This window comes from Crocodylus siamensis, chromosome 3, assembly GCF_052110815.1.
Source record: "Crocodylus siamensis isolate JL-2025a chromosome 3, ASM5211081v1, whole genome shotgun sequence".
NCBI classification, from domain to species: Eukaryota; Metazoa; Chordata; order Crocodylia; family Crocodylidae; genus Crocodylus; species Crocodylus siamensis.
Genome location: NC_143397.1, coordinates 27653154 through 27679125, shown reverse-complemented (window position 1 = coordinate 27679125; position 25972 = coordinate 27653154). Strand labels below are relative to the sequence as shown.

General features: G+C 43.9%; 1 protein-coding gene across 1 annotated transcript in view; it reads left to right on the top strand.

Annotated features, from left to right (window-relative positions):
- The window catches only part of PLCXD3 (phosphatidylinositol specific phospholipase C X domain containing 3), a 140770-nt gene that overhangs the window by 77312 nt on the left and 37486 nt on the right, over positions 1–25972 (top strand). The window contains exon 2 of the mRNA XM_090038002.1: positions 23680–24388. Coding sequence (XP_089894128.1) covers positions 23680–24388 — 709 coding nt within the window. The remainder of the gene's footprint in view (positions 1–23679; positions 24389–25972) is intronic.

The following is a 25972-nucleotide window of genomic DNA, read 5'->3' as shown; positions in this document are numbered from 1 at the left end:
ACTATTCTACCATCTACCAGTGGAGGATCTACCCCCTTTTTTTAATCTCCAAAGAGTTGTATATGAACCCCAAACTCATACCTGTGGTAAGTGTTCAGTGCTTAAAAAAACTTTTGCAGGTGATGCTCATTTGATTTTTAACCAGAACATATGGTTAAATCTTCATGCACCTGATTGAAATCCATCTGTTTTAAGGCCAGAAAGATCCATTATGGTCTCTAGTCCATTAGGCATAAAATAAATTGTACAGTTTTACCCATTCCTGCATCAAACCCATAAACTTCTGATTAACCTTGACTCACTTGAACACAGTGGTGCTCACCCTATGGCCCACAGGCTTTATCCAGTCCCTGAAAGCTAGGGACAGACATCACAAGTGATCACAAACTGGTTTAAATCTGTAACAGAACAGATGTTCAGTGCACATAAACCAGTTTGAAAATGGCTGAAACTGGTTTTAGATAAACCTGGTTGAATGTAGTGTCAGATTTAACTGATTTTGGTTAAACCGGTTTATGCAACATCTGTCCCAGACCCCCTCCTAGTTTAAGTTAAACCAGAGTCCCCCAGCATCCCAGATGCTTTGCAGCCCTGGACAGGGCTCTGCTCTCTGCTCCAGAGAGCTGGGCTGGTGCCTCTTCTGTACTCTGTAGCCAGAATAGGGGTGGGGTGTGGGCAGATGCTGGCCTGCCAGGGCCCCTGAGGCAAATTCCTCCCTCCATCCCTTCTCACCCTGCTGGCAAACCCTGTGGCCTACAGCCCTTGCCTGCAGCCAGGCAGGAAGTGAATGAATTCCTTCTTCTGTCCCCTCGCTCCCCTGGAACCCTCAAGGGTTTGGCTGCAGTCTCTGCAGCTTGCCTGCAGGGAGGGGGTTAAGTCCACAGCGGTCCCAGAGGGTGGGGAAAGAGGCAAGCTAGTTCCCTGTGTGCAGATCCAAGCCCTGCACCTGTGAGCCGAGAGCCAAGCCCTGCAGGACCAGATCAAGAGATGGGAGGTTTTGGCAAAGACCTGATGCTTAAAGCGGTTCGTTTCTCTGGAGGCCACCAAAATCACAGACACACACTCATTAGATGGCACAAAAGGTGTATTTGCAAATAGGGTCAGAGCAGAGTCAAAAACTCAGATTACTCTGAACCCACCAAGGAATTTTGCAGGCTGTATTTATCTTTTTCCTCCTGGGCACGTGTGCAGAAACAGGAACTCTTACAGCTCACTTCTGTTTCATACAAGCATACATGTGGTTACATCACTACATACATCGCATGTATAGTATAATTAACTACTTAAGTATGCAGGGCGGAGAGGTAAATATGCATCAGCTAATTAAGCATGCTCAGAGACTACTATAGGTCACCAAGAGTTCAACCCGCCCCCCCCCTTTCAAGGACACAGTCAGTTGAATTCCAGCTTCTGTAATCTGTATGAGAAAGGCTAGGGAGAAGCTGGGGGAGAGTCTGCGATTTAGTATAAGAAAAGCTGTGGCAAGGCTGGGCAAGGAAAAAAGTCCTTGGCAGTGTTTCTTTCTTATCAGGTGCAAGATGCAAGCTGTGCATTTCTAACAATACTCCATTTCTAACAATATTCCATTTCTAACAATATTCCCCCCTCAAGATGCTTTCTGCTCCCCATTTTCATTTAGGCAGATCAAGATAATTACGAGGAATTTTTCTGAGTACCATGACTTTTGCTACAGTCTGCGCTTTGAGGGGGACTGCTGCAACTTGCATCCCTTCAACTGTGGTGGTTATCAATCTAGTGAGACAGTACTCTCCTAATGCCACTTGGGAAAGATCCCAGCTGCAGTTCTCATCCCATTCTTGACCAGTACTCTTAACATCCGCCTTATCACTTACCAACCATTTTGGGGCCAAAGGAAAAGCCCTCCAAGGCCACTGTTCTCTGGCCTCTCGGAGTCCCCCACAGGCCCAGCAGTTGGTGAGATTGAAGGTACCTGCAATTCTTTCCATCATGTCAACATACAAATTTGTCCCTGGGGGAGCAATTGGGGGAAGCGGGGATATAGGCTGGCGGCTAGGGCTGCTCAATCCTGCTTCTCTTACTACATAGATAACAACAAAGCATATTAAGATTCCCACCATATTCTCCCTTTCTTGAGATCAAATACAGCCTAAACTTTTTCTTTTTACTTTCTTGTCTAATTTTCTGAACTTTGATTAAGCCGTCTCAGGTGCACTTGGAGATCACCAGTGGGTTCACAGCTCCACTTGCTGGCTTCTTGTTCCGAGGACGACTCAGCTTCCAGAGTGAGTTCGTCCTGGGAGTTGGTGTCCTCTGACGCTCGTGGATGTCGTTTCACATGGGTATGGTGTATCCAACGGACACGGCCAGCAATCTTTACAGCGGTGTGGGTTGTTAGAAGTACCTGGAAAGGGCGACTCCACCTCTCAGTCAAAGGTTCCTTTTTCCACCGCTGCACCAAGACCCAGTCTCCCGGGCAGAAGTCATGTACCGGTACATCTAAAGGCAGACGCTGAAAGGAGGCTGCATACCTGTGAAAAGAAGACAAGACAGACTGCAAAGCAACAATGTACATATGAAGTTCACTATTACCTAATTCAAAAGTTACATTTTCTCGCATCCCAGGGGGTAAGACTCGAGGGGGCTTGCCAAACATAATTTCATATGGGGTTAATTTAATGCCCCGTTGGGGAGTATTTGGAATGCAAGTAAGAGCTAGCGGCAATGCTTGAGGCCACTTAAGGCGTGCTTCAATACAGATTTTGGTGAGTAGAGTCTTTAAGGTCCAATTCATACGTTCCACTTGTCCTGAACTCTGTGGTCTCCATGGTGTGTGTAGTTTCCAAGTGATCTTGAGAGCTTGTGCGACTTCTTGAACTACCTTTCCCACAAAGTGTTGTCCTTGATCCGACTCGATGGATTCAGGCAGAGAATACTGGGGAATGATCTCCTGCAACAAATACTTCACTACTGTAGCCGCAGTGGCAGTCCTGGTGGGCCATGCCTTGACCCAACCAGAGAGCTGGTCTACCATGACAAGTAAAAACCCATGATGTCCGGACCATGGGAGCTCGGCAAAATCAATCTGCCATGCTTGTCCAGGGTACGCTGCCCAGGGTCTACCTCCCATTGGCACAGGGGGTTTCCTTCGAGGGTTTACTTTCTGGCATGTGATGCACCTGGTAGCAATATGCTGAGCTTCTACATATAGCCCTGGGGCTACTGCTTGGCGGATCACTAGATCACCCATAGCCAAGCCTCCCATATGGGTTCTTGCATGGAGCTGTTCCAGCACCTCCCGAAGCAATGGCCTGGGTATCATGACCTTTCCTCCCGGTACTATCCACCACCCCGGGAGTTCTTTTCTGCACAAGCCTTCTGTGCAAATTTATCTTCTTCAGGGGAATACTGCGGGACTAAATCCCGGACGTATGGCCATATGGCATGGGACAAGACCTGCCTGGATACTTCCTCCGCTTCTCCACCAATAAATGCGGCTTCCTTTGCTGCCGCATCAGCCTTTGCGTTTCTAAGCTTATGCTTTTCCTCAGCAGCCTTCCCATGGGCCCGCACATGAATGACTGCTACCTCTTTAGGCTGGTGGAGTGCCTCTAGTAGCTTGATAATCTGAGGGCCGTTAGCAATTTTATTCCCAGAAGCCGTAATGAAACCCCTTTCTTTCCACAATAGTCCGTGCGCATGGACCGTAGAAAAAGCATAGTGAGAATCAGTGTATACATTAACCCGCTGGCCTGTCCCCAGCTGTAATGCTCGGGTGAGCGCAGTGAGTTCTGCGGCCTGTGCCGACCATGAGCTCGGCAATGACTCCCTCCATACTACCTTATCCAAGGTTGCCACTGCACATCCTGTTCGTCTTTTTCCATCGATGACAGAGCTGGAGCCGTCTACGAAGTATTCAGCATCTGGGTCTTCAATTGGGTCCTCAGCAAGATCAGGCCGCACCTGTGTGGTTTGAGTCAGGACCTCAAGGCAGTCATGCGTCGGTTTCCCTGGCTCCGGCAGCAAGGTTGCAGGGTTCAAGGCTGTAGTATGTTTGAAAGTAAGTCCTGGATTAGAGAGCAAAAATATCTCATACCATGATTGTCTGGAGGGGTTGAGAAACTTTCCTCCCTCAGTCCCTAGAATCTGGGGAACTCCATGTGGGGTGCGTATTTCCATATCCGCACCCATGACTATCTTCTGGGCTTCTTCAACAACCACTGCTGTGGCTGCCACAGCCCGAAGACAGGCTGGCCACCCGAGTGCAACTGGATCTAGAACCTTTGAGTAATATCCCATGGGTCTCCAGGTTGGGCCTGATGGCTGTGTCAGCACCCCTGATGCGACCCCTCTATTCTCATGAACTTACAGTCGATATGGCTTTTTACTATTTGGGATGGCCAGGGCAGGGGGCTGGGTTAATGCTGCCTTAAGCAGATCAAAGGCATGCTGCATTTCTTTATTCCATTTCCATTTAGTGAGACTCTCCTTAGTCAGTGAGTCATACAGTGGTCTAGCCTTCCCACCATAATCTGGTATCCATAGTTGACAGAACCCAGTTAGCCCTAGAAATGCCCGCAGCTCCTTGGGTGACTTAGGTGAGGTTAGACCTTGGATTGCCTGTATGCAATCTGCACTCAGGGCTCTGACTCCTTTTGAGAGCTTATATCCCAAAAATGTAACTTGAGGCTGACATATTTGGGCTTTCTCTCTAGAGACTTTATATCCTTTTCCCCCTAGGGTGTTTAACAGTGACCTGGTGGCTTCCTTGCAGAGTTGCAAATTTGGGCTTGCAACTAGCAGGTCATCCACATACTGGAGGAGAGTCACTGCAGGGTGTGATCCCTTCCACTCCTCCAAGTCCTTCTGAAGGGCAAGTCCGAAAATATGGGGGGCTGCTATGAATCCTTGTGGAAGAACTGTCCACATGAGTTGGGCTTTATGGAAAGTATCTGGATCCTCCCGTTCAAAAGCAAACAATTTTTGACTCTCTCGGTGAAGGGGAATGGAGAAGAAAGCATCTTTCAAATCTAGCACAGAAAATATTTCAGCTTCCCCCGGTACTTGTGTCAAAATCGTGTGTGGGTTCGGGACTACAGGATGGTCTGAAAGGACCTCCTTATTTACTGCTCACAGGTCTTGGACCAGTCTGTATGAGACCCCATCTGCCTTCGGCACTCCAAGAATGGGGGTATTATATGGTGAGGATCCTTCCACTAGCCATCCGCACTTCTTGTATTTCTCTATTAACGGCTTGAGTCCAGCTCTGGCCGCTCGGCTGAGTGGATACTGCTTTACCCAAACGGGCCCCTCCCCATCCTTGAGTATGATCCTTACCGGGGAGACCGACTTAGCTCATGCAGGGGTTCCATCAGCCCATACCGAAGGATCTACTCCAGTCATGTGATCTTCAGAACTTACTACAGGGCGTCGGTCCTCCAGGAGAGCCATCTGATAGTTCGAGCTCTGCTTGACAGGTAGCTGGACCACCATCTGGTTGTCTCTGAAAAATATCTCAGCTTGCAATTTTGTGAGTAGGTCCCGCCCAAGTAGTGCAACCGGGCAACTTGGAGAATATACAAAGGAGTGCTCAAGCAAATGGTCCCCCACTTTGGTGAGAAGTGGCTTACAAACAGGGAGTCGGGATTGCGTTCCCTCAATCCCTTCCACAAGAACATGCTGTTCACTAGTTCCTGCACAGGGGGGGTTTTCTGGAATAATTGAAAATGTAGCCCCAGTATCCACAAAGTTTTTGCCACCAACCCTAATGGTTACCATGGGATCTTCTCGGGCTCCAACCCGAAGGGTAGTGGTCTTAGATCACCGCCCCCTTCATTCTGTGTCCTCACCCTTTTCCTCTGCCCACATGAGGTGACCTCTTGGTTCACCCTCTCTCTTCTCCTTTAACTTTGGGCATTCCCTCTTCCAGTGTCCTTTCTCCCTGCAGTAAGCACAAACGTCTGCTCCCCCTCTTTCTCCTTTCCCTTTCTGCATCCCAGCCTTTCCAGGGTTACCTCCAGTTATAGCAGCTGCCAGCGCTGCCATCTGTTGCTGAGCCTTTTTATCCTCCTTGCGCTCCTGCATATGCTCACGATTTCCATATACCTTATATGCAATTTCCACCAGCTCTGAAATCGGTTTCCCAGCACCTCCCTCAGTTTTCTGTAACTTCTTACGAATATCAGCAGCGGATTGACCAATAAACATAAGATTTACCATGCGTTGATTATCTGGGGCTTCTGGATCTAGGTCCGAAAACCTGTGGAATGCCTCATACAGCCTCCCGAGGAAAGCTGAGAGATCCTCTTCTCTTCCCTGTCTCACTTCATACAATTTAGACAGATTAGTAACCCAAGGCACTGCCTTCCCCATTGCTTCCACTATAATCCCCAGATACCGTGCACTCAGCTCTCTTCCTTCTGCAGTATGATTATCCCATCTCAGTTCCTCAACAGGGCAGGTATCACGCAAGGTACGACCAGCAGCTCCCTCCACTTCTACCCTGGCTGCTGCAATGCGCTCTGCCGTCCCCAACACTAATCTTCTCTCCTCCGGGGTCAGGAGGGTTTGGAGCATTATCTGGACATCAGCCCAAGTGGGTCGATGGGTTTGCCCTATAGATTGAAACAGGTCCCTCATCTTTTCAGGGTCTTCACGAAAAGAGGGGCTCTGATTCTTCCAGTTAAATAAATCTGAAGTACTAAATGGGATGTAGACAAAAGTTGCATTGCCCCCTTCTCCGATAACCTCTCGCATCGGGCAATTCAGCACCCGCTGTGATTCTACAGTCTTGCGCAAATAATAGCCCTTATTCCCTGATTCAGATGGGGCACTTGGCTGAGGCTTACGCTCTGAATCATTAGGTATGCTTTGATACGCCGGTGATGGTTTCCCTGAGGGAGGGAGCGGTGGTGCAGAGGGACTGGATCCCGAGGAGGTGTCTGATTCATCCTCGCTACCTGACAGGGTGACCGGAGAGCAGGTCCGATACTCAGCCAATTCAGCATTCCCCGCCTCATTAGACTCAGGGAGTACAGGCGGTCCTCCTCGAGTCTTTCCTTTAACAACCATCACATGAGACTTTACTAAGCATTTCTTAATCCAAGGTGGCTGATTTTGAACCACCCACAACCAACAATCGATATAAGGAAATTGATTTCAATATCCATACTGCATAACTATTTCATGGATAGCTATCACTTTTTTTACCACAAAGGATCCTTTCGGGGTCCAGTGGACCCCAAATGTTGGCCACTCGAGTTGACAAAACTTAATTAAATCACCCTTTTTCATCTTCACTCCATAATCTGCCTGCTTTGCAAATTTACTGAAGTTTTGTAATATATAACTTAAAGGCGTATCCGAGTTTTCTACACGGGAGCGACCCGCACCCATATGCTCACAAAAGTGCATCCAACGCACACCAAATACCAAAAGATCCTAGTTACAGACGGTTCGCATATGCCAGGCCGAAAATTTCCCAGTATTAAACCAAATCGAACGCGTCGTTGTTCCCGGATCCAGACCAAATTGGGCAAGGGAATTCGTATACTCACTCAGATACCCCAGAGATCTTGATCAGAATGCTGGAATGTGTGTCTGGCGTCCTCAGAAACCAAAAATTTTGCACAGGAGCCTTTAATCTCTCGGGTACCCCGACTCACGTTTCAAACCCCCTGGGCGAGCCCAAAAAGGTGGCTCGGTGCGCACTCCCCATGGTGGCAGAGACGATCTTGTCACTGAGCCCCGAGGTGATCCAGAGACGTCCCATCTGGGGTGCCAGATTGATGTTTAAAGCGGTTCGTTTCTCTGGAGGCCACCAAAATCACAGACACACACTCATTAGATGGCACAAAAGGTGTATTTGCAAATAGGGTCAGAGCAGAGTCAAAAACTCAGATTACTCTGAACCCACCAAGGAATTTTGCAGGCTGTATTTATCTTTTTCCTCCTGGGCACGTGTGCAGAAACAGGAACTCTTACAGCTCACTTCCGTTTCATACAAGCATACATGTGGTTACATCACTACATACATCGCATGTATAGTATAATTAACTACTTAAGTATGCAGGGCAGAGAGGTAAATATGCATCAGCTAATTAAGCATGCTCAGAGACTACTATAGGTCACCAAGAGTTCAAACCCCGCCCCCCCTTTCAAGGACACAGTCAGTTGAATTCCAGCTTCTGTAATCTGTATGAGAAAGGCTAGGGAGAAGCTGGGGGAGAGTCTGCGATTTAGTATAAGAAAAGCTGTGGCAAGGCTGGGCAAGGAAAAAAGTCCTTGGCAGTGTTTCTTTCTTATCAGGTGCAAGATGCAAGCTGTGCATATCTAACAATACTCCATTTCTAACAATATTCCCTTTCTAACAGACCTGCCACTCATTATGCACATGCGCTGTAGTTGGGAGTTTAGGGAACAGGAGAATGTTGCAGACAGCTTTACCAAAGAATGCAGAGAACTACATTTATATTACAAAGCAGAACCTGTAAAAGGTGGGAATACTTAGACAAAGCCTTGCTGAATGCCTGGCTGTAAAGAGACACTCTGCCCTCAGGATCATGTAAGACTTATGCAAATGTTTCTCTTGTCTTCTTGCTTTATGTGTTGAGTTAGACTAAGTTGTGTATGCTGTGTTTTCCTGGGCTGTATCTTAGCTTAGGCAAAGATTTTTGGTAGTTCCCTGTTGTATGCTTGAGGTTGCAAATTGCTGTGTTCAATACATACTTGCTTCAGTAAAAGGACTTTTTTTCCCCACCCTCACTCAGTCTGGCAGCAGCTTCCCCCACCCCAACTGATGGCTGGCATCCCGTGTGTAATGCTAGCCTGGGCTGGTGCCTGGCCATGACCCCTCCACTCCAGCAGGTAGAGGTGAGAGCCTTGGAGGGCATCTCTCTTCTCTCCCCTTTGGCAGTGGCTGGCAGGCATGCTCTATTGCACGCCACCCCTTCCCTCTCCCTCAGCTTCTGGCTTGAGTCACTGCAGGCACATTGCTGCATATCCTGATTTAACAGAGAATGTCTGTCCAGTTATTAATAGGTTTAAGCTGCGCAGCTCAGACTAACCTGCAGAGATTGAATCAATTCAGGCTCGGGCTTTTTGAATGTCTGTCCCTAGCCAGAGAGACTGGACACAGCCTGTGGCACAGGGTATCATCAATAAGCAGCTTGGCCTAGCAAATCCCCTTCCCTGTCTTGTGCAGTGCTGCTGATTCTCCCTCTGCAGCCCTCCACTTTCTGCTCTCTTCCTCACTCTCTGCATCCTTCTTTCCATCCCCCTCCCTCTGATACTGGCAGACACCTTCTACCCTTCTCTCTCCCATCACCCTTCTCTACAAGAGGGGAAGGGTGGCTGGTTGTGTAGCCAGGTCACAAGTACCTGGCCCACCACTCTGAAAGCTCCACTGCTCAAAAAGATAAACCATATATTTATTTTTATTTTAATATTTGTTTTAATGGTCAAGTAGTCTTGCTGTTTAAAGAACTGAGTTTTTTCTAATCTGAATTCGAGTAATTTCAGACCCTGGATCTTATTATGCCTTTGTCTGCTACACTGAATACCTCTTGCTTCTGCCTGGGCCTGAGCTGCCTTGCATGCCTGATCTAGTGTGCAGGATTGCAGCCCACAGGGCTCCCCACTGCATAATACAGTTCTGGGGGCTGGATCTGTGGGCTATGGGTTGAGCAACTCTGGTGTAGACACATATGAGCCATCATCAAGTCATGTGCTAAACTCCTCTTGGAAAAACAAAATAAGCAACTTTAGAGCACTTATTATAACACAGGTTTTCCAGCCATCCTTGTAGCTTTTTTTCTGAACCCTTTGCACCCTTTTTTTTTCACTATGATGTGTAAACACAAACATTGACACATTATTGCAGCATTGTTCTTATAAATAGCATATGCGGATGAAATATCATCCCCTGCTTGGAATTGAACTATTCTTCAATTTTATGCTTCTAGTGGCTTCATTATTACTTTTAGAAGGTTATGGGAAATGAAGAAGTTGGTGATTTCTTTGGTATTCTGATGTAATCAGGTCCCTACCTGAATTAAGTATTAGGAGGGGAACCTGCATTCATTTTGTTTGCACCTCTACTTTCAAACTTATCTGAAACAAGATTTATTTATTTGCATATGGGTATTGAGAGGAATGTGGAGTACTTAATGTGTAATATATTTTATATAGCTAGAACAAGCAGCAATCCAGATAGGGTGAGGAAAAAGAAAGGAAGAAGCCTCACCCATTACTTGTGGGGGCCCATGTTAGAGGGACTCTAAACTCTACAACCTCTGTGAAAGGTAATCAGTGTGCTGAGGACCAAGTGGTCACTGCAACACTGAAACACCAGCAGGTCCAGTACAAAGAGAATTTATTTCTCCCTATCATTAGCAGCCACAGAACCTGTCCTTGACGGAACAGCAGCCATCCAAGGAGAAGGGGCTGGACAGGACAGAGTCAACAGGGTGCCATCCATAGGATGCTCTGCATAATGGCCTCTGCTGCTCTCCCTTCACAAAGGTCTCTAGAAGTATAACTGCTCACACCTGTTATGATGGGAGGGAAAGCAGACAGTCCTTGTTGATTCCCTCATCCATCAGCTTGCTGTTCTTGAAGGGATGTCAAAGCAGTTCAGGCATCTCATCTGGCTCTGGAGGCATGAGTTTCCAACCTCCAGTTAACCCAGCTGTAAATAGATACCTGTGCATTTGAGCTGGGAAGTCAAAGACAGTCAGACATGATTAGGGACCTTCCGAATTCATGGCAGACTACATGACAGCTTTTTTAATCTTACAGGTTCCCCTGTGTACTCCCTCCCCACCCCATTGCTGATTGGCTGAGTGGTCCTGGTGCCCCTGCTACTTGCTGCTGACTGGCTGGAAGGCAGAACCGGTGCCATATTTAAAATTGCAGTTTTCACCTCCCTGCTGATCAGGAGTGAGCAATGGGGCCCATCTGCCAGCCACCGGGGTGTTGGCACAATGAGGAACCTGCAAAATTAAAGGATCTGCTGCACAGCCCACTTCCTCCGTGAATTCAAGTAGGTCCCTAGACATGATGCCAACCATGTCACAACATTGTAAGCTACTGATTATAAAAACTGGTGTGTTTTAATCACAGTAGCTGAATGGGCTGTTTTACTTGGATAGACCTTTAGCCTGTATCTTAATGTTTTAAATAGGTTTAGCTTCAATGTTTGCTAAACTGATTCCAAGTCTGCTTAGCTAATTGGTCTCAGCTCTGAAGCACCCAAGTTTGTGGGACAACACTGACTATTCATGTTCTTTCTATAGTCTGACCCTCTCTCACATACCTTCCCAAGAACTATATACATCTGCTTCTGCCACTGCTCTCTACCATTCCTGCTCTCTGCTTATGCAGCTCTCATCAGCAAACTTACTAAAACAATCCCTCAGCTCAGTTATAAACCTTGTGATTACAGGTCTTCCTGTTTTAAAGAAGTGTTTCCAAACAGGAATCCATCGGGATAGTTTAATTCAGCTCTGTCTGCAGTATAATGCATTATAGTTGGGCTGCATTTCCACTATTAAATTACATTCTTTATATTTATGCATTCATGATTCTCATTGTTTTACAGCTTCAAAATTCTTCTGTTGGAAAATGTGGAAGTTCAGAAAAGTAGGGGACAGTAGAACAATAGAGAGGAGAAAAAAGGGAAAACCGAGCACCATTTGGCTGTGATTTTTTTTGAAAACTTAAAGGAAAATCTTCATCCAGTAATTTTTTTTAAAAATGCCATGAAACATAACAGTGAAAATTACTTTTTTCCCTAAAAATACATTTTTAGTAGTTTTTGATCAATTCTACGTTTGGAGATGACATACATGGGAGTTATAAGTCTAATTCTAACAAAAGTGTCATTTTTTTACAAGAATTAATCATGGTATTATTGTCTTAACATGACATGAAGTCTCTAATGAGCTGATTTAAACACTCTATTTAAGTCAGTTCAACACTGACTCTCTGATATGGCCTGATTCTGCAGTCCTTGTTTGGAAAATCTCCCACTGGAGTTAATGGCTCAGTTGCCTGAGTAAAGACTTCAGAATAGAGCTCTTAACTTGGAACCCACAATTGGTAAAATTAATCATGTACCAAAAAAAGCACTTGCCCATGAAATAATGTTCTATAATGCTTTCCTTTATCACTACATATAGGACACAGACCAAAATGATATTTGTTGCGTGATTGGCCTCTTGAAAGCACTCTAAAGCCCTGAACAAACAGAAGAGCATGGCTGCAGAACCCTCCGATCATGTGACAAATTAACCCTCATTGTATGAGGATTCAAATGAAGACACTCCTAAGTGGAGCAACTTCATCAATTTCTGTCTGCTTCAGCTGCAGCAGCAGCTTGGCCTGTGCTGCTGTCTTTGGGTGAGAGGGGGAGAAGGCAGGGGAGGGAGGTCTCTTCTGGGAGAGAGGTCTCTTAGGCAACTGGAGTGGGGCTCAGAAAACCCCAGAACAACCTCCCTTCCTTGCCTTCTTCCCGCTCCCATCCAGAGACAGCAACAGAACTGAGAGAGTCAGGGCAAAGCCAGGGGAAGAGACACAAGGGAAGAAGAGATGCAGGGCAAGAGCCAGGGGAAGACGTGCCCTCTCTCCCTGGATTGGCTCCAAATTGGAGCCGATCCTCCACCTTCCTTATCCAACAGCTAGCATCTGTTGGATTGAGAGGATTGGTCTAACTCCCATCTGCTCAGGGATGCATGAAACCAGCTGGAGGGGAAAGACCCTGCTACATATGCAAATTAAAGCTTGATAGCAACCAGCTATAAAGTCAGTACATATTTCAAAGGTCTAACTTGATAGCTGGTGGCAGCTTTTTATGGTATGATAGGTACTTTGCATGTAGAGCTGTTCTCAAGATAATTGCAGAGTTAACCAGTTAATTGTGCGATACCTGTAATACATAGAGGGGGCCTCAGACATAGAACAGAGTCATACACCTGATGCTTGTAAGACCTGAGCTTTTCACAGTTTCTAGTGAGAGACAGGAGAAGCAGGGACAGGTATCTGCAGAATTAAACGTAATTAGTACGAACAGATGAAACCAGAAACGTGGTTCCAGATTTTGTTTGTTTGTGCTTGTTGGTGTCCTGCGTCAGGGCTGCCACTTCATACACTGCACAAGACTGCAGGAAAACATTGGTACAAGAGATATGAGCTTGCAAAGTGTATCGACAAGTGGAAAGAGCCTCTTTCTGGTCCTTGCCATTGCAAGTACCCACTTCTGTTGATACGATTTTCATCTGGGAAACTGGTTGCCCAAAAGCAACTTATTCAATTTGCTTATAAATAATATCATTAAGGTAATATTCACCTAAGTGGATTTGCACAATCTTTATTAATTGGGAACATTTTTAGGTTCAAAATGAGTAGGTCTAAAATTCAAACTAGTTTGACCGTAATCCAAAGGAAGAGTGTTGTTAGTATTCTCTACTTCAATGTTTTTTTAAAAACTGATTCATGCCATTTGCAGACATTTTTTAATTTGCAAATTACTTTTCTATGAAATGAGCAGTAGCTAGATGTTATTCAGCATGTTTACTGGCACAACAAGTTATGCAAACATTGCCAGACAGGAAAGAGAAAGGCAAACACATCAGGTATCTGTCAGAAATGGGAAAGTTCCATTCAAGGAGGGATTTCACCTTGTTTTGGAGCTTGAGCCCCTCCTGGATCCATTACTGATCTAGTAATAAGTTGATAGGTAGCATGATGCCATCTCTCTTGTATCTCAGGGCCAGGGACACTTTTTTCTGTGTCAATTTTTTTTTTTTTTGAGTAGCCCTTTATGATAATATGAAGAAATAACATTCTTGCACTTCCTTCTATTTTGGACATATAAATAGAAAATATCTGTCTCTTCTCTCTCGCACTTTCTCTCTCTCTCCCTTTATGTAAGCTTCAAAATTGCTTCTCCGTAAGTTTTAGAACATGCATTCAGCCTCATAGTATTCAACTCAGAATGAGTTTGCATGGCCCTAGCATGTCATTGGAATATGCCACAGTGGTTTGCAACATGCTGGGCATGTTTACACGAGACACTTTAATCGTGATTAGAGCTAATTACCATGCAGTAAGTGTCACCTTCTACACATGCAGACACTCACTGCAGAGTAACTGGCTCTACTTGCAAGTAAATTTGCTACCCGTAAATACATGTAGCAAATTTACTCATGATTCATTACTGCATCACGCGGCACATGTAGATGGGTAACTGGGAACAAACTTGCTCCTGAGCAGCAGCGGGTGGGAGATTGCTCCCTGTCCCTGGGAGCTGCCTGCTGCTGGGGCACTGGCGCCTGGGCAGGGACCATGCCCCAGCAGGAGCCACTCCCCAGTCGCAGAGCAGGGCGGGCAACAGGCTCCCCAGCCCCCACAGCAGATTTGTTTCTGCATCTGTGCACGTATCGATGCCTGCCTGGGATGGGTTTACTGTAGAATAATTTGCTCTAGAGGAAACCCTCCCCAGGGCAGATGCATATGTAGACATGCCCACCATATCTCTCTTCATCCTCACCACTAAACCAGTTTAAAAACATTTGAACTGGAAATAGGCTTAAATTAATTTTGAAATTCTGCAAATTGATCTCTGAGAGCAGGAGGGAAGGATCAGAGAGAGTGTGCCAGTGGGTATATCTACATAAGATGCTACTGCGTAGTTATTACTGTGTATTTATTTAGTACTTGTATAATCAAGTACTAAAATAAATGCACAGTAACCAGAGTTACTGCACAGTAGCTCCAGTGAATACCTTTTTAGTGGGCAGTATTGTGCAGTAGCCTAATAATACTGCACAGTAGCAGTACTAGGAGTATTAACATTGTTGGTGTTGTGACATGCTACTGCACAGTATTATTCAGCTACGGCACAGTCAGCATCTCATGTGGATGAGCCTTGTGAGAGCCAATTTAGTACTATAAAATGTCCTAAAAAACAAACCCAACCTCCCCTGCCAAAAACAAAATGAAACAAAACAAAAAATGCAAACTTGTAAAACTCAGAGTTCATGTGAACTTCCTGTGAATGCAGTCATTGCAATTAAGGGAATTGTTGATTAAGCCGGACATGCCATGCCATCCAGGTCAGCCTCTGTTCAAATGCTTTACTACCTATGGATCTTCATACCCAAACATGCTAGAGCTCTGTAACCTCCTTTCGATTCCTGTATGCCACTACCCACCCCAAATGTGCAATTGATGTGCAGGCAGGCTCTAGCGCTGCTAAAATAATTTTTATGGTAGCAAGAACCACCTGCAGACTTTTAAAACAAGCAGTAACATATATTAATAATTAGTCAAGGTCAGAATTATGGTATTTCTGCTGCCTGGTCCAGGGTTCACCTAGTGGTGGAAGGACAGCCTGCAATTACTCCCAAAAAGAGAAAAAATGACAGGAGGAAAAGACTAATTTGCCACCCTGGGAAATTCGTAGGACAGTTGGAAAGTGAACCTCTTTCTTTCTACAACCTCATACAAGGCTTTAAAGGAGGGAGAGGGTTACTGGTTATGTCATAGGCAGAGGAAAGGAGCTGGAGGTTTTGGGAGTGTTTCCTGAAGTTGTAAGAGTATCCTAGTTATTACATATCTGAAGCAATTAATCCTTTCACTGCAGAGGTGATAAAAACCCCGCTAATGTTGCTTCACGAGCTGTCTTCTCTTTAACTGCTAGCCCCTTGTTACCCATTCCCATCTAATATGGAAATTTTTTTTTCTTTGCTGTCACCAGTCCATTCTCAAATTTTTTATTCTTCAACTTAGCAAACATTACACATTTCTCCAAAGCATCTCAGAATGTAGTTGGTATGAAAAAATAGCTAAAGCAAATTAGGCCCCTTTCTGCAGTTACTTACATGCTGGGTGTGTCTGCACGAGACACTAACTGTGGAGAGCCTCATAACAATGTACAGTAGCATGTCACTCAAAAACAATGCTAATATGCTACTGTGCAATAGTATTAGGCTACTGCATAGTAAGCATCACTAAAAACCTGTGTACTGGCATTATTGCGCAGTAGTGCAGGTACTGCACATTGATTTAGTACTTGGCTAACCAGGTACTAAAGTTAGGGTGCAGACAGAAGTGGAGCTCCCAGCTATAACTCAGAACAATTTTTGCAAAGCATTCTCAGTTATGACATTACCCCAGTGTGTCTGAGCTCTGGAGTTGTATTATATCTCTAATCTCCCACTTGAAAACTAAGATGAATTCATCCTGGTGGTTTTAATTTGAAAGGATAAAAATCCTTCATTCACTCAAAGAACAAGCTTTGTAATTCACAGGTTAAAACTGGTGACTTCGAGTGAATTAACTGCCTGAGTATTGGGGTTTCTTTCTCTAGTACATGAAAAATATTTGGTTGTTTTTAAGAATATATGGGCTTTTTTGTGTGATGCTGAAAATATGGTAAAGCCAGCCAAATAGATTTATTTTTTAAATGTCTTTTAATTTGACTTTTGGCTTATTCAATAAAAATATCATTGGTTTTACAAAAATCAGAATCACTTTCCCAAGTGATTATAGAAAGTGGGAGTGATTCAGATGAGTGGGAACTGAGCTATGTACAAATAGTCTTACCCCCTGCAAAGCCAATGATGATTGTGTTTTTATGGGATGAAATTATTTTCTTATTCTCAGATTATTTGCTATAATAAAGGGCAGCAGTGGTGCTGTTTTGTCTTTTCAGTGGGAAAAATGTCATGTTGTAAGGGAAGGGCTGACTCTTTGGTGTGTGGAAAATTTTACATTGGGATGAAGTAAAAAAATTCACGATTCTTTGATTCAGTAGGACTCCAAGAATTGATCTGATTTAGGAAGGGGTTCATGCATTCCCTTAGGATCATGAACCTCCAGAAAACAGAAATCCAGTAATATTTCTGAAATACTTGGGCTAGATGATGGAGCCTCTGAACAGGAACAGACATCATTTCTCAGTGACAGAATATATGCCTTTCTGAGTGCACAGTGGAATTATGGGGCTATGCTATCCCTAGCACTAGCCTATGGACAGGGTTTATGATATCACTTCCCCATCCGTTAAAAGGACATCTTCCTCTTGAATGTTCACACTGGCAGGCAGATTGCCAACCAAACATGTAGCTTGGTTGGCAGTGTGGTGCTGAAGCATTTGAGGAGGAGCAACATAGACCTTATAGTGGTCCAAGCCACGTTCACGTGAGCACATTTTATACTTATAGAATACACAATGACTCAATATAGCTGCATGCATGATACACACTAAGGGAGGCATCAAAACATCTAGTCTCGTCTTCCATATGTTATAGGCTATAAAATTTCACCAACTAGCCCCAGTATTGAGCCCTCCATTTAACATGTGATGCTCTTCCTGGCTCACTGCTGTGAGCTAGTACAAAGAACACGGTGTGCTCCAGCATTGCCTATAACTTCCCTACAGCATACTGGATGGGAAATGGGAGACATCATTACTGCCCACAGTTGAGACATTAAAACACCATAATAATCTATCCTAAAGGAGGGCATTTAATGGTCTCTGTTACAATAGCAAACTATTCTGGAAAAGTCCTAATGAAGAAAATTGGGGTGAAAGGAGGGAGGACCTTAAATGTACATGTGTGTGAGTGGGGAGGAAACACAACCCTCAGACAACACATCAGAATGATGCATCCTTCCCTAAATCCACTTGCATCTTTCCATGACTCATGAGTCTTGAGGATGCCAGTGAGGAGGTGAGTGCTGCATGGAGTAATCCATCAGCTGCATGTCAGACATCTCAGAGGAAATATTTCATTACTGAGTCACCACTAAGCAGCAGGCACAAGATCTTCATCAGGTGAGGGGGTCAGAGCCATTTGTGGAGGGAGGGTGGAGTGGAAAGTGGAAAGACAGAACAAAGCCCATGACCTTTTCCATTATTACGTGCTATTGTTCAGGACCCAAAAGGAGTAGATTCACAGTATTTCCATAAGTCCTTAGGGAACTGAAAAAAATTCTGGACTCAAAATACATTCTCCCTTAGGGACTTGTTTTCCTCCATTGAGTTCAATTATTTCTTAAAGGTGAGAGGAGGGGGTTAGTTCTCCAGGGATCCTATAAATATGTCTAACTAGATTTCAGTGTGATGTATATTCCCAGTTGTCCTATTAAAAGCATTCTGTTTAGATACTGAAACCATTTTCCTTAATAAAAATACCAGTAGCTCTGCCTGTAATCTAGGTATTACTGAACAGCTTACTACTGAATATCTAAACAGTATTTGATAATGTGCAAATACATGAGGTTTTAATATCTCAGTGGTTGGGATTGACCCCACTGATTTATTTTATTTTTTTTTGGTCTATATATGCTGCAGACATTATGATTTGTATCTAAAGGTGAAAGTGGTAGAATGTGGAGTGGAGTTATGTGGGGAAGTGGAAAAATCTAACAGGTAAGTATTGATATTTGTAGTTTTCAGGTTTCCTTATGACTAGTTATTTTGAAATGAGAATTATGAAAACGTTACTATTGCTGAGTACATAATATTAGAGCTCTGTGAGCTTGAGAATGGAAGACAGTTTTGATGAGGTAGATCACAGAAGAACTGAGTAACCATGGTGGAAAAAAATCTGCCAAATTGGGGAAGTGGTGTGAGAGCCTTATGCATCACATAGGAACCAGAAAAAGACTGAGATGGAAACGGAGAGTCCACATGAAATGTGTTCCTAAGCTGCTATCCATTCACCTTAGATATAGATGAGGCAGTCTGAAGCATGTGCAGGGAAACTGGGTCTTGTAACCTGACCTGGTGGTTATGGAAGTGGACCAGTAGTAAGAAGAGCCAGGCTCAGCTAGTGGTTTTCCCACTATTAAGTTGGTTAACTCCTGTGTGCCTTAACCCTGCCTTTGTCTCTTTTTGGAGCAGATGCTGTCTCTTATAGGGTTTTCAACCTTTTTTAACAAGTGTACCCCTTCTGTCTCAGTTTCAGCTCATGTACCCCTTTATATTAAAATTATTTGCAGGAGCTGAGCACATGCACGCATACCCACCCTCAACAGGGGGCTCAGACAGTAAAGAAATTCTTCCTTATGTCCAGCCTGAAAAGATCGAACGGTTATAAACTACTGCAAGACTTTTTCAGGCTGGACATAAAGCAGAATTTCTTTACCGTCCGAGCCCCCAAGGTCTGAAGCGGCCTGCCATCAGAGGTGGTCATCCCCTAGGGCACTCTGGTGAACAAAAGTTCCCCCCAGATACTGGTGGTCACCCCTGATAAACTTATAGGACCCTGCGCTTTTCCAGGTTAAAGAGCCCCATGGCTCTCAGCCTGTCATTGTAAGGTCTGTTTTCCTGACCTCTGATCATGTGCATGGCTCTTCTCTGGACTCTCTCAAGCTTCTCCACATCCTTTTTGAATTGGGGAGCCCAAAGCTGGATGCAGTACTCCAGCTGCAATCTCACCAAGGCTGAGTACAAGAGGAGAATGATGTCCTGGGATTTGCTTGAGAAGCATCTATGGGTGCAAGCCAGCATTTTGGTCACTTTACTAGCTGCAGCATCACATTGCAGGCTCATGTTCATCTTGTGGTCAACGATGACCCCCAAGTCTCTTTCTTCTGTAGTGGTAGCCAGTGTAGCACTGCCGACTTTATAAGGATGCTGTAGGTTTTTCCTCACAAGGAAAAACACCATTAGGTTCTCATCCGCCCATTTGCTGAGCCTGTCAAGGTCACCCTGGATCGCCCGCCTGTCTTCTGGTGTGGATGCTTTGCCCCAAAGTTTGGTGTCATCAGCAAACTTGGCCAGTCTACTTCTGACCCAGTGTCCACATCATTAATGAAGATGTTGAACAATATGGGTCCAAGGACAGAGCCATAGGGGACCCCACTTGTTACAGGGCACCATGATGATTGACTTCCGTCAATTACCACCCTCTGCGCCCGACCACAGAGCCAGTTTCCCAGCCAGTGGATTGTGGTGGACCCAAGGCCACAATTGGCCAGTTTCGCCAAGAGGTGATCATGGGATACCAGATCAAAGGCTTTTTTGAAATCAAGATATACGACATCAATCTCTTCCCCCTTGTCCAGGGGATAGGTCACCTGGTCATAGAAGGAAATGAGATTGGTCAAGCAAGACCTACCTGCAACAACCCATGCTGGCTATCCCTTAGGATGTTGGCATTGGCCAGTCCATTAAGGATGGCCTTTTTAATAAACTTTTCTAAGGTCTTCCCCCAGATAGAAGTCAGGCTGATGGGCCTATAGTTTGCCAGATCCACTTTCCTCCCTTTCTGGAAGATAGGCACCACATTGGCCTTCTTCCAATCTTTGGGCACTTCACCAGAGCGCCAGGTATTTTCAAAGATTTGTGTCAGGGGCTGGGCTATGATGCTTGCCAGCTCCCTGAGTACCCTGGGGTGTAGATTGTCAGGGTCAGGTGATTTGGAGGTATCCAGCCTCTCAAGGTATTCCTTCATGAAGTCAGCATTGATGGAGGGCAGGGGATCTCCCTCACCCGGACCTCTCTGTCCCATAGTGGGCATGGGCGTCCCATGGGACTGACGAAAGACCGATGCAAAGTACCCATTTAATAGGTTGGCTTTTTTAATAGCTCCTTCTTGTCCAGTTAGCAGAACATGACCCACTCTCTCTCTCTCCTTGTTTTATCTTTTTCTGGTGCCTCTCCCCAGCAAGGGTCCTGGTTCTTCAGACTCTGGTATGAAGACACAGCAAATACACAGGTCCTTCTGTACAATCCTGGTTGTAAATGTTCGGTAATTTCTCAACTAAAAATATATTTCTTCCTTTCCATTGTGTTGTCTGTTGTTTGCTTTATCAATAGCTAAATTCTGTATATTGACAAGCTGGTAAACTTAATTATCTGCTGTAAGACTTCTGTGCCATTGTTCTTAGCTTTGGAACTTTGGGAGTGTATAGATGAGACAGGGGCCCTAAATTGAAGCAGTGGGTTTTAAAAAACACCGCTTCAAGTTAGGGCTGATTAAAACTCCGTGTTGTGCACATACCCCACTGACTTACCTGCCTGTGTGGCAGGGAGGGGAGGACGAGTTGCTGGCAGGCGGGGTGGTCCCTGAGCTGTGGAGGGTGGGATGGTGCTTCCCTCTGCAGCAGCGGCTGCCCCCTTCCCCAGGCAGTACTCGCCCGCAGGCACCTGGCTCAGGTGGTCCCAGGTGGCACCGCAGCCACAGAAGGGCCCCTGCACAGCTCAGGCAGGCAGGCAGGCTCCAGGGGGAAAAAAAATTAAAAGATCAGGCTTGCCACTTTTCTTGGGTGGAGCCTGCTTTCCTGGGCTGCTGCCAGGCTGCCTGCAGGGCTTCCTGCAGAGCTGCACAGAGCCCAGTGCTTTGCTATGTGGCTGTAGAGGCAGCAAACTAAAACTTCTCAGAGGAGTTTTAGTTTGCTTCACCCCAAGTCATTTAAGGTGCATTACACCACCAAATTTCCTGCAGCGGCTGGAAATAATGTGCAATATGCTGCCGAGGCATGCAAATACCAACACCATTAAAGCGGTGCAAAAGCATTTAGCCCACTTTAAAGTGTCATGTACACACTCCCCTCGCTTCATCTACACACGGCCTTTGACAGTATTGTATATTGACAAGATGTGTAACAGGTTTTATGACTGTCTCTGAAACATCACTTACCAGACAAAGTAGACCATTGGTCTGTGAGTGTTGTCTACAGCTTTGATGCTATTTGGTGTTGTAATCTGTTACTGTTGGACATAGCCTTATTCTCTAACAGGATCCTTCTGAAATTTATTTTAGTCTAAAAATCCACATAGTAAATGTAGGCATGCTCATATCCCATGGTAATATCACTAACTTATATCTGGCCTTATACAAGAATGGATTTACCTTGAATGTTATATTAACATATTAGGCTGAGCAGATCATTTAATGCATTCCATTGATTTTTCCCTGTAATACTTTGAAACGTAAGTCATAGCTCTTACCTTGTGTACTGTACCTATTTGATCTAACATTAAAATGCCATATGCATGTAAGGTTACCTGGGATATCATTATGAAATCATACAAATTTCCATGATCTCCCAGGACTCTGCAAGGAATATGGTGTCACAGCAACATTTCCCAAATTAAAGCATAATTACATTTGGAAACTGATCTAATACTTAAAATATTATGCAGCTGGGGGAAACAATTAAGACAATAAGAGAGAATTTGGGGATGTTTAGGGAGGTGGTTTGTGATTACTTTTTTGTTAGTATGTTGATATTCTTTGGATTAAACCAAGTTGAATTCAACCCCTAGCTGGAGCTGGGCTACAATTGCTTTCAGTCTAAAGCCAGGTTAAAGAACAGAACTTATCATCTGTCATTACCATGTGAAAAGTTCATCATGCTTTAGTTAAAAAGGCATGATATCCAGAAACAGGCAACTAGAGGGAGCTTCCTTAACATGATATTCTTTATCACATTTATAGAAAACCAGTTTTCAAAAGCACCTATGTAAGACAGACATAAGTATCACTGATTCTTATTTTGGTTATTTCACAAATCCTTTGACATTAAGTTAGAAATCTAAGTTACAAAGGCTAGGTACAGACACTCAAAAAGCCTGAAGTGGAATCCATCTAAGTTATGTGGTTTTTCTATAAGCACCATAGTTTAGATCGGTAGCAAACATATTCATCCCTTGAAAGGGGGAAGGAGAGGGCAGATCTTAGACCAGGTTCCACCATTTTTAAACCAATCTGTGTGTGCTGAACTTCTGTTCTGTTACAGATATAGACTGGTTTCTGATCACTTATACTAGTAAAAGTGTAATGTCTATACCTAGCCTTAGAATGTAGTGTTGAAGCCCATTCTAGAAACAAAAGTCCCATGGACTTGAAAACGATTTGTGTGCTATATACCCCTCCAGTCAAGACAATGGATGCAGTAGGGCAGCAGGGAAAGTTTCCAAGGTAAAAACTCATCCTAAATTACACAAAAATATACAAAAATGATAGGTAAGGCTAGGGGAAAAAATACTAGATTAGCTCCATCTTCTTACAAGGAAAGATATAGTTCACCTAATGAAGAATGATTAGCTAGTGTTAAAACCCTTAACTTTTGCTGTTTGCAGTTTTTCAAACACAGGAAAAAATAATTGTGAATATTGCTAACTGGGACAGGCCTTGAACACCAATTTTTTGGGTACAGATTTTCTTTTCATTATTGTTTTTTTCTGAGTTACCCATTTGTATTATAAAGTTATAGTGCAATTAACCTCTGCCCATGAGCAGGTACAATAATTCGTCACTGTTCAGAATATACAATAGATTTTCCTTATTCTCAGTAGGGGAACACAATAACTTTTCAGCTATCAAATTCTCATTCTTATGCTGTTCCTCAGGTGAATACAAAGATTTTGGAGTATAATGTTCAAAAGCAGTTAAGTAATTTTAGAAGCCTGTTTTGAGTTACTGAGGCACTTGCGCTTTTTAATGAGAAAGATTTAGTAAGAACTACTTATGAGAGTAAGGGAATACACAAGTAGTTCATGAAATGGATATTCCTTTAATTCAGACATAACAGCAGTGCCAGAAGAGTGACTATTGATGCCAAGTATACATCAATACACCATGGTGTATTGGTGAGAAACCCTATTTTAGAGTGTTTCAGAGAACTTAGTCATATCTTTAAATATGTTGATACAACACTGATTTTGCTTTGTTATGTTTTTAGGGTCTCATGACTCCTTTAGCTTCTATATCGATGAAGCCTCTCCAGTTGGACCTGAACAACCAGAAACTGTCCAGAATTTTGTCTCTGTATTTGGGACTGTGGCAAAAAAGTTGATGAGAAAGTGGCTGGCAACACAAACGATGAACTTTACTAGCCAGCTGGGAGCAGGCATACGATATTTTGATCTCAGAATTTCCACGAAACCTAGAGACCCTGACAATGAGCTTTATTTTGCTCATGGTTTATTCAGTGCTAAAGTCAATGAGGGCCTTGAAGAAATCAATGCATTTCTCACTGACCACCCCAAAGAAGTAGTCTTCTTGGACTTCAATCATTTCTATGGGATGCAGAAGTACCACCATGAAAACCTGGTCCAAATGCTCAAAGACACCTTTGGAATTAAAATGTGCCCAGCTATATTTGCCCATGAAGTAAGTCTCCAGTACCTGTGGGAAAAGGAATACCAAGTGTTGGTATTTTATCACAGTCCAGTGGCTCTTGAGGTACCATTTCTTTGGCCAGGTCAGATGATGCCAGCTCCTTGGGCAAACACAACAGATCCAGAAAAACTGATTCAGTTTCTCCAGGCGTCAATCACTGAGAGAAGAAAGAAGGGCTCTTTTTTCATATCTCAAGTGGTTCTGACTCCGAAAGCTAGTACTGTGGTAAAAGGGGTTGCCAGTGGTCTGAGAGAAACAATCACAGAAAGGTAAGTGTCTGGATGGCAATGTGCATTCAAAATGATTGTGCTCTATCTGTGTGCCATTAACACTGCTTTTATAATCCTTATTAGGAAAGATTTAGCAGATGCATTTTTTGTTCTCTTCTGTGATGAATTAAGGTCAGAGCTCAAGGGCAGGCTCAAAGCGTTTAATGGAAAAGCAATGGAAAGGTGAGAGGGGTTTTTTCCATCTCGAGGGAAATTCAGTATTAAAGCTTAAACGATGTCTTGGCTTTTTTTAAATATTGTTCATTTATTTTACCGTGTAACACTCTAATTTTGATTCAGAGAAATATAGTTTTTAGAAATGAGCAAGTCTCTGCAATAATTCAGCCAGAGGACAGGTTTCTATGCAAGCATTGGTTTCAGCTACTGGAGAAATGGTTATTGTACTTAGTCAGATGATGCCAAATCTCCTTGCTTTCACACACTCTATGATAGGACATAAGAATCCTCTGTTTATTTGCATGTACTATATTAAATGTGCCTCCTCCTCCTCCCCTACCCGCCTTCCTCCCAAATCCCACAATCATCATAGAAGGAGGCAAGACTTCTTCTGGAGAGTCGTCATTGTTGTGCAGAGTGATCGTAATGGGCTATTAACTCTTGTATTACAAGCATCAGTATCCATACAAAAAGTATATTATTTGAACCTAACTCTGACATATTACAGTCAGTGTTCAGAAATGACTTAAAGGCATTATATATCTTGTGTGATATATCCCCACCAAATTTCAGATTTCCCATTGTGTTACTACTAACATGCAGGATCTTTTCTAATAAATGTCACAGATTTTTAAAAATGTTACAGTTGGGCATAGTGGCTTGTTAAAGTTCTGTAGTCTCTGGAAACATGTAAATCTGTCTGGATACAGTGAATGGCATAGCAATGTGACATTACTTCTCCCTACATCCTCCTTCCTTTAGCCCAAATCCTGCCTCATTCTTGAAAAGATCTCAGTTGTTTTTATGACAGCTTTCTAAGACCACAGCTGACTGGGGGAAGGGGTAACACAAACTTTAGACAGGAGGATAAAGTAGCCAAAAGTTTACATCAATTGAAAATGACTGCAGAAGTGCTTGGACAGCTTAAGGCTCTGAAGAAGGGTATTGAATACCCAAAAGCTTGTTCAACAGCGCTCACAACTATCCAGTTAGTCCAGTAGAAGGTACTGCTAAAAATTCTTGCCTCTTGGGCTAACTTAATGCATTGTCATTGCTCTGTGGATTAGTGTGTTTACAGGCTCCCTGCACAGGGATCATCTCTTGCTGAATGTCTGGATAGTACCCTCCTTTCTTTGCTGAAGCTTGTTATTTGGTTATTAGAGTTGAGCAATCATCTAATTTATTTTAGGTGTTAGCGTTTTCTGAAAAAAATTTAAGTTTTTTTAAATTTTAAAATAACATAACTGACAAGCTGCCAGTGGCTCCCAAACTTTCTTTCTCCCTTGCAATTACAAGAATTTTTTTTTAAAATTGTGATATCTATATTTTGAAAAGCACAAGAATCCCCCTTTTCCTCTGCATACAAGAGTTTTAGAGCAACTGGGGGGGTGGGGGGGAGTCACAAGT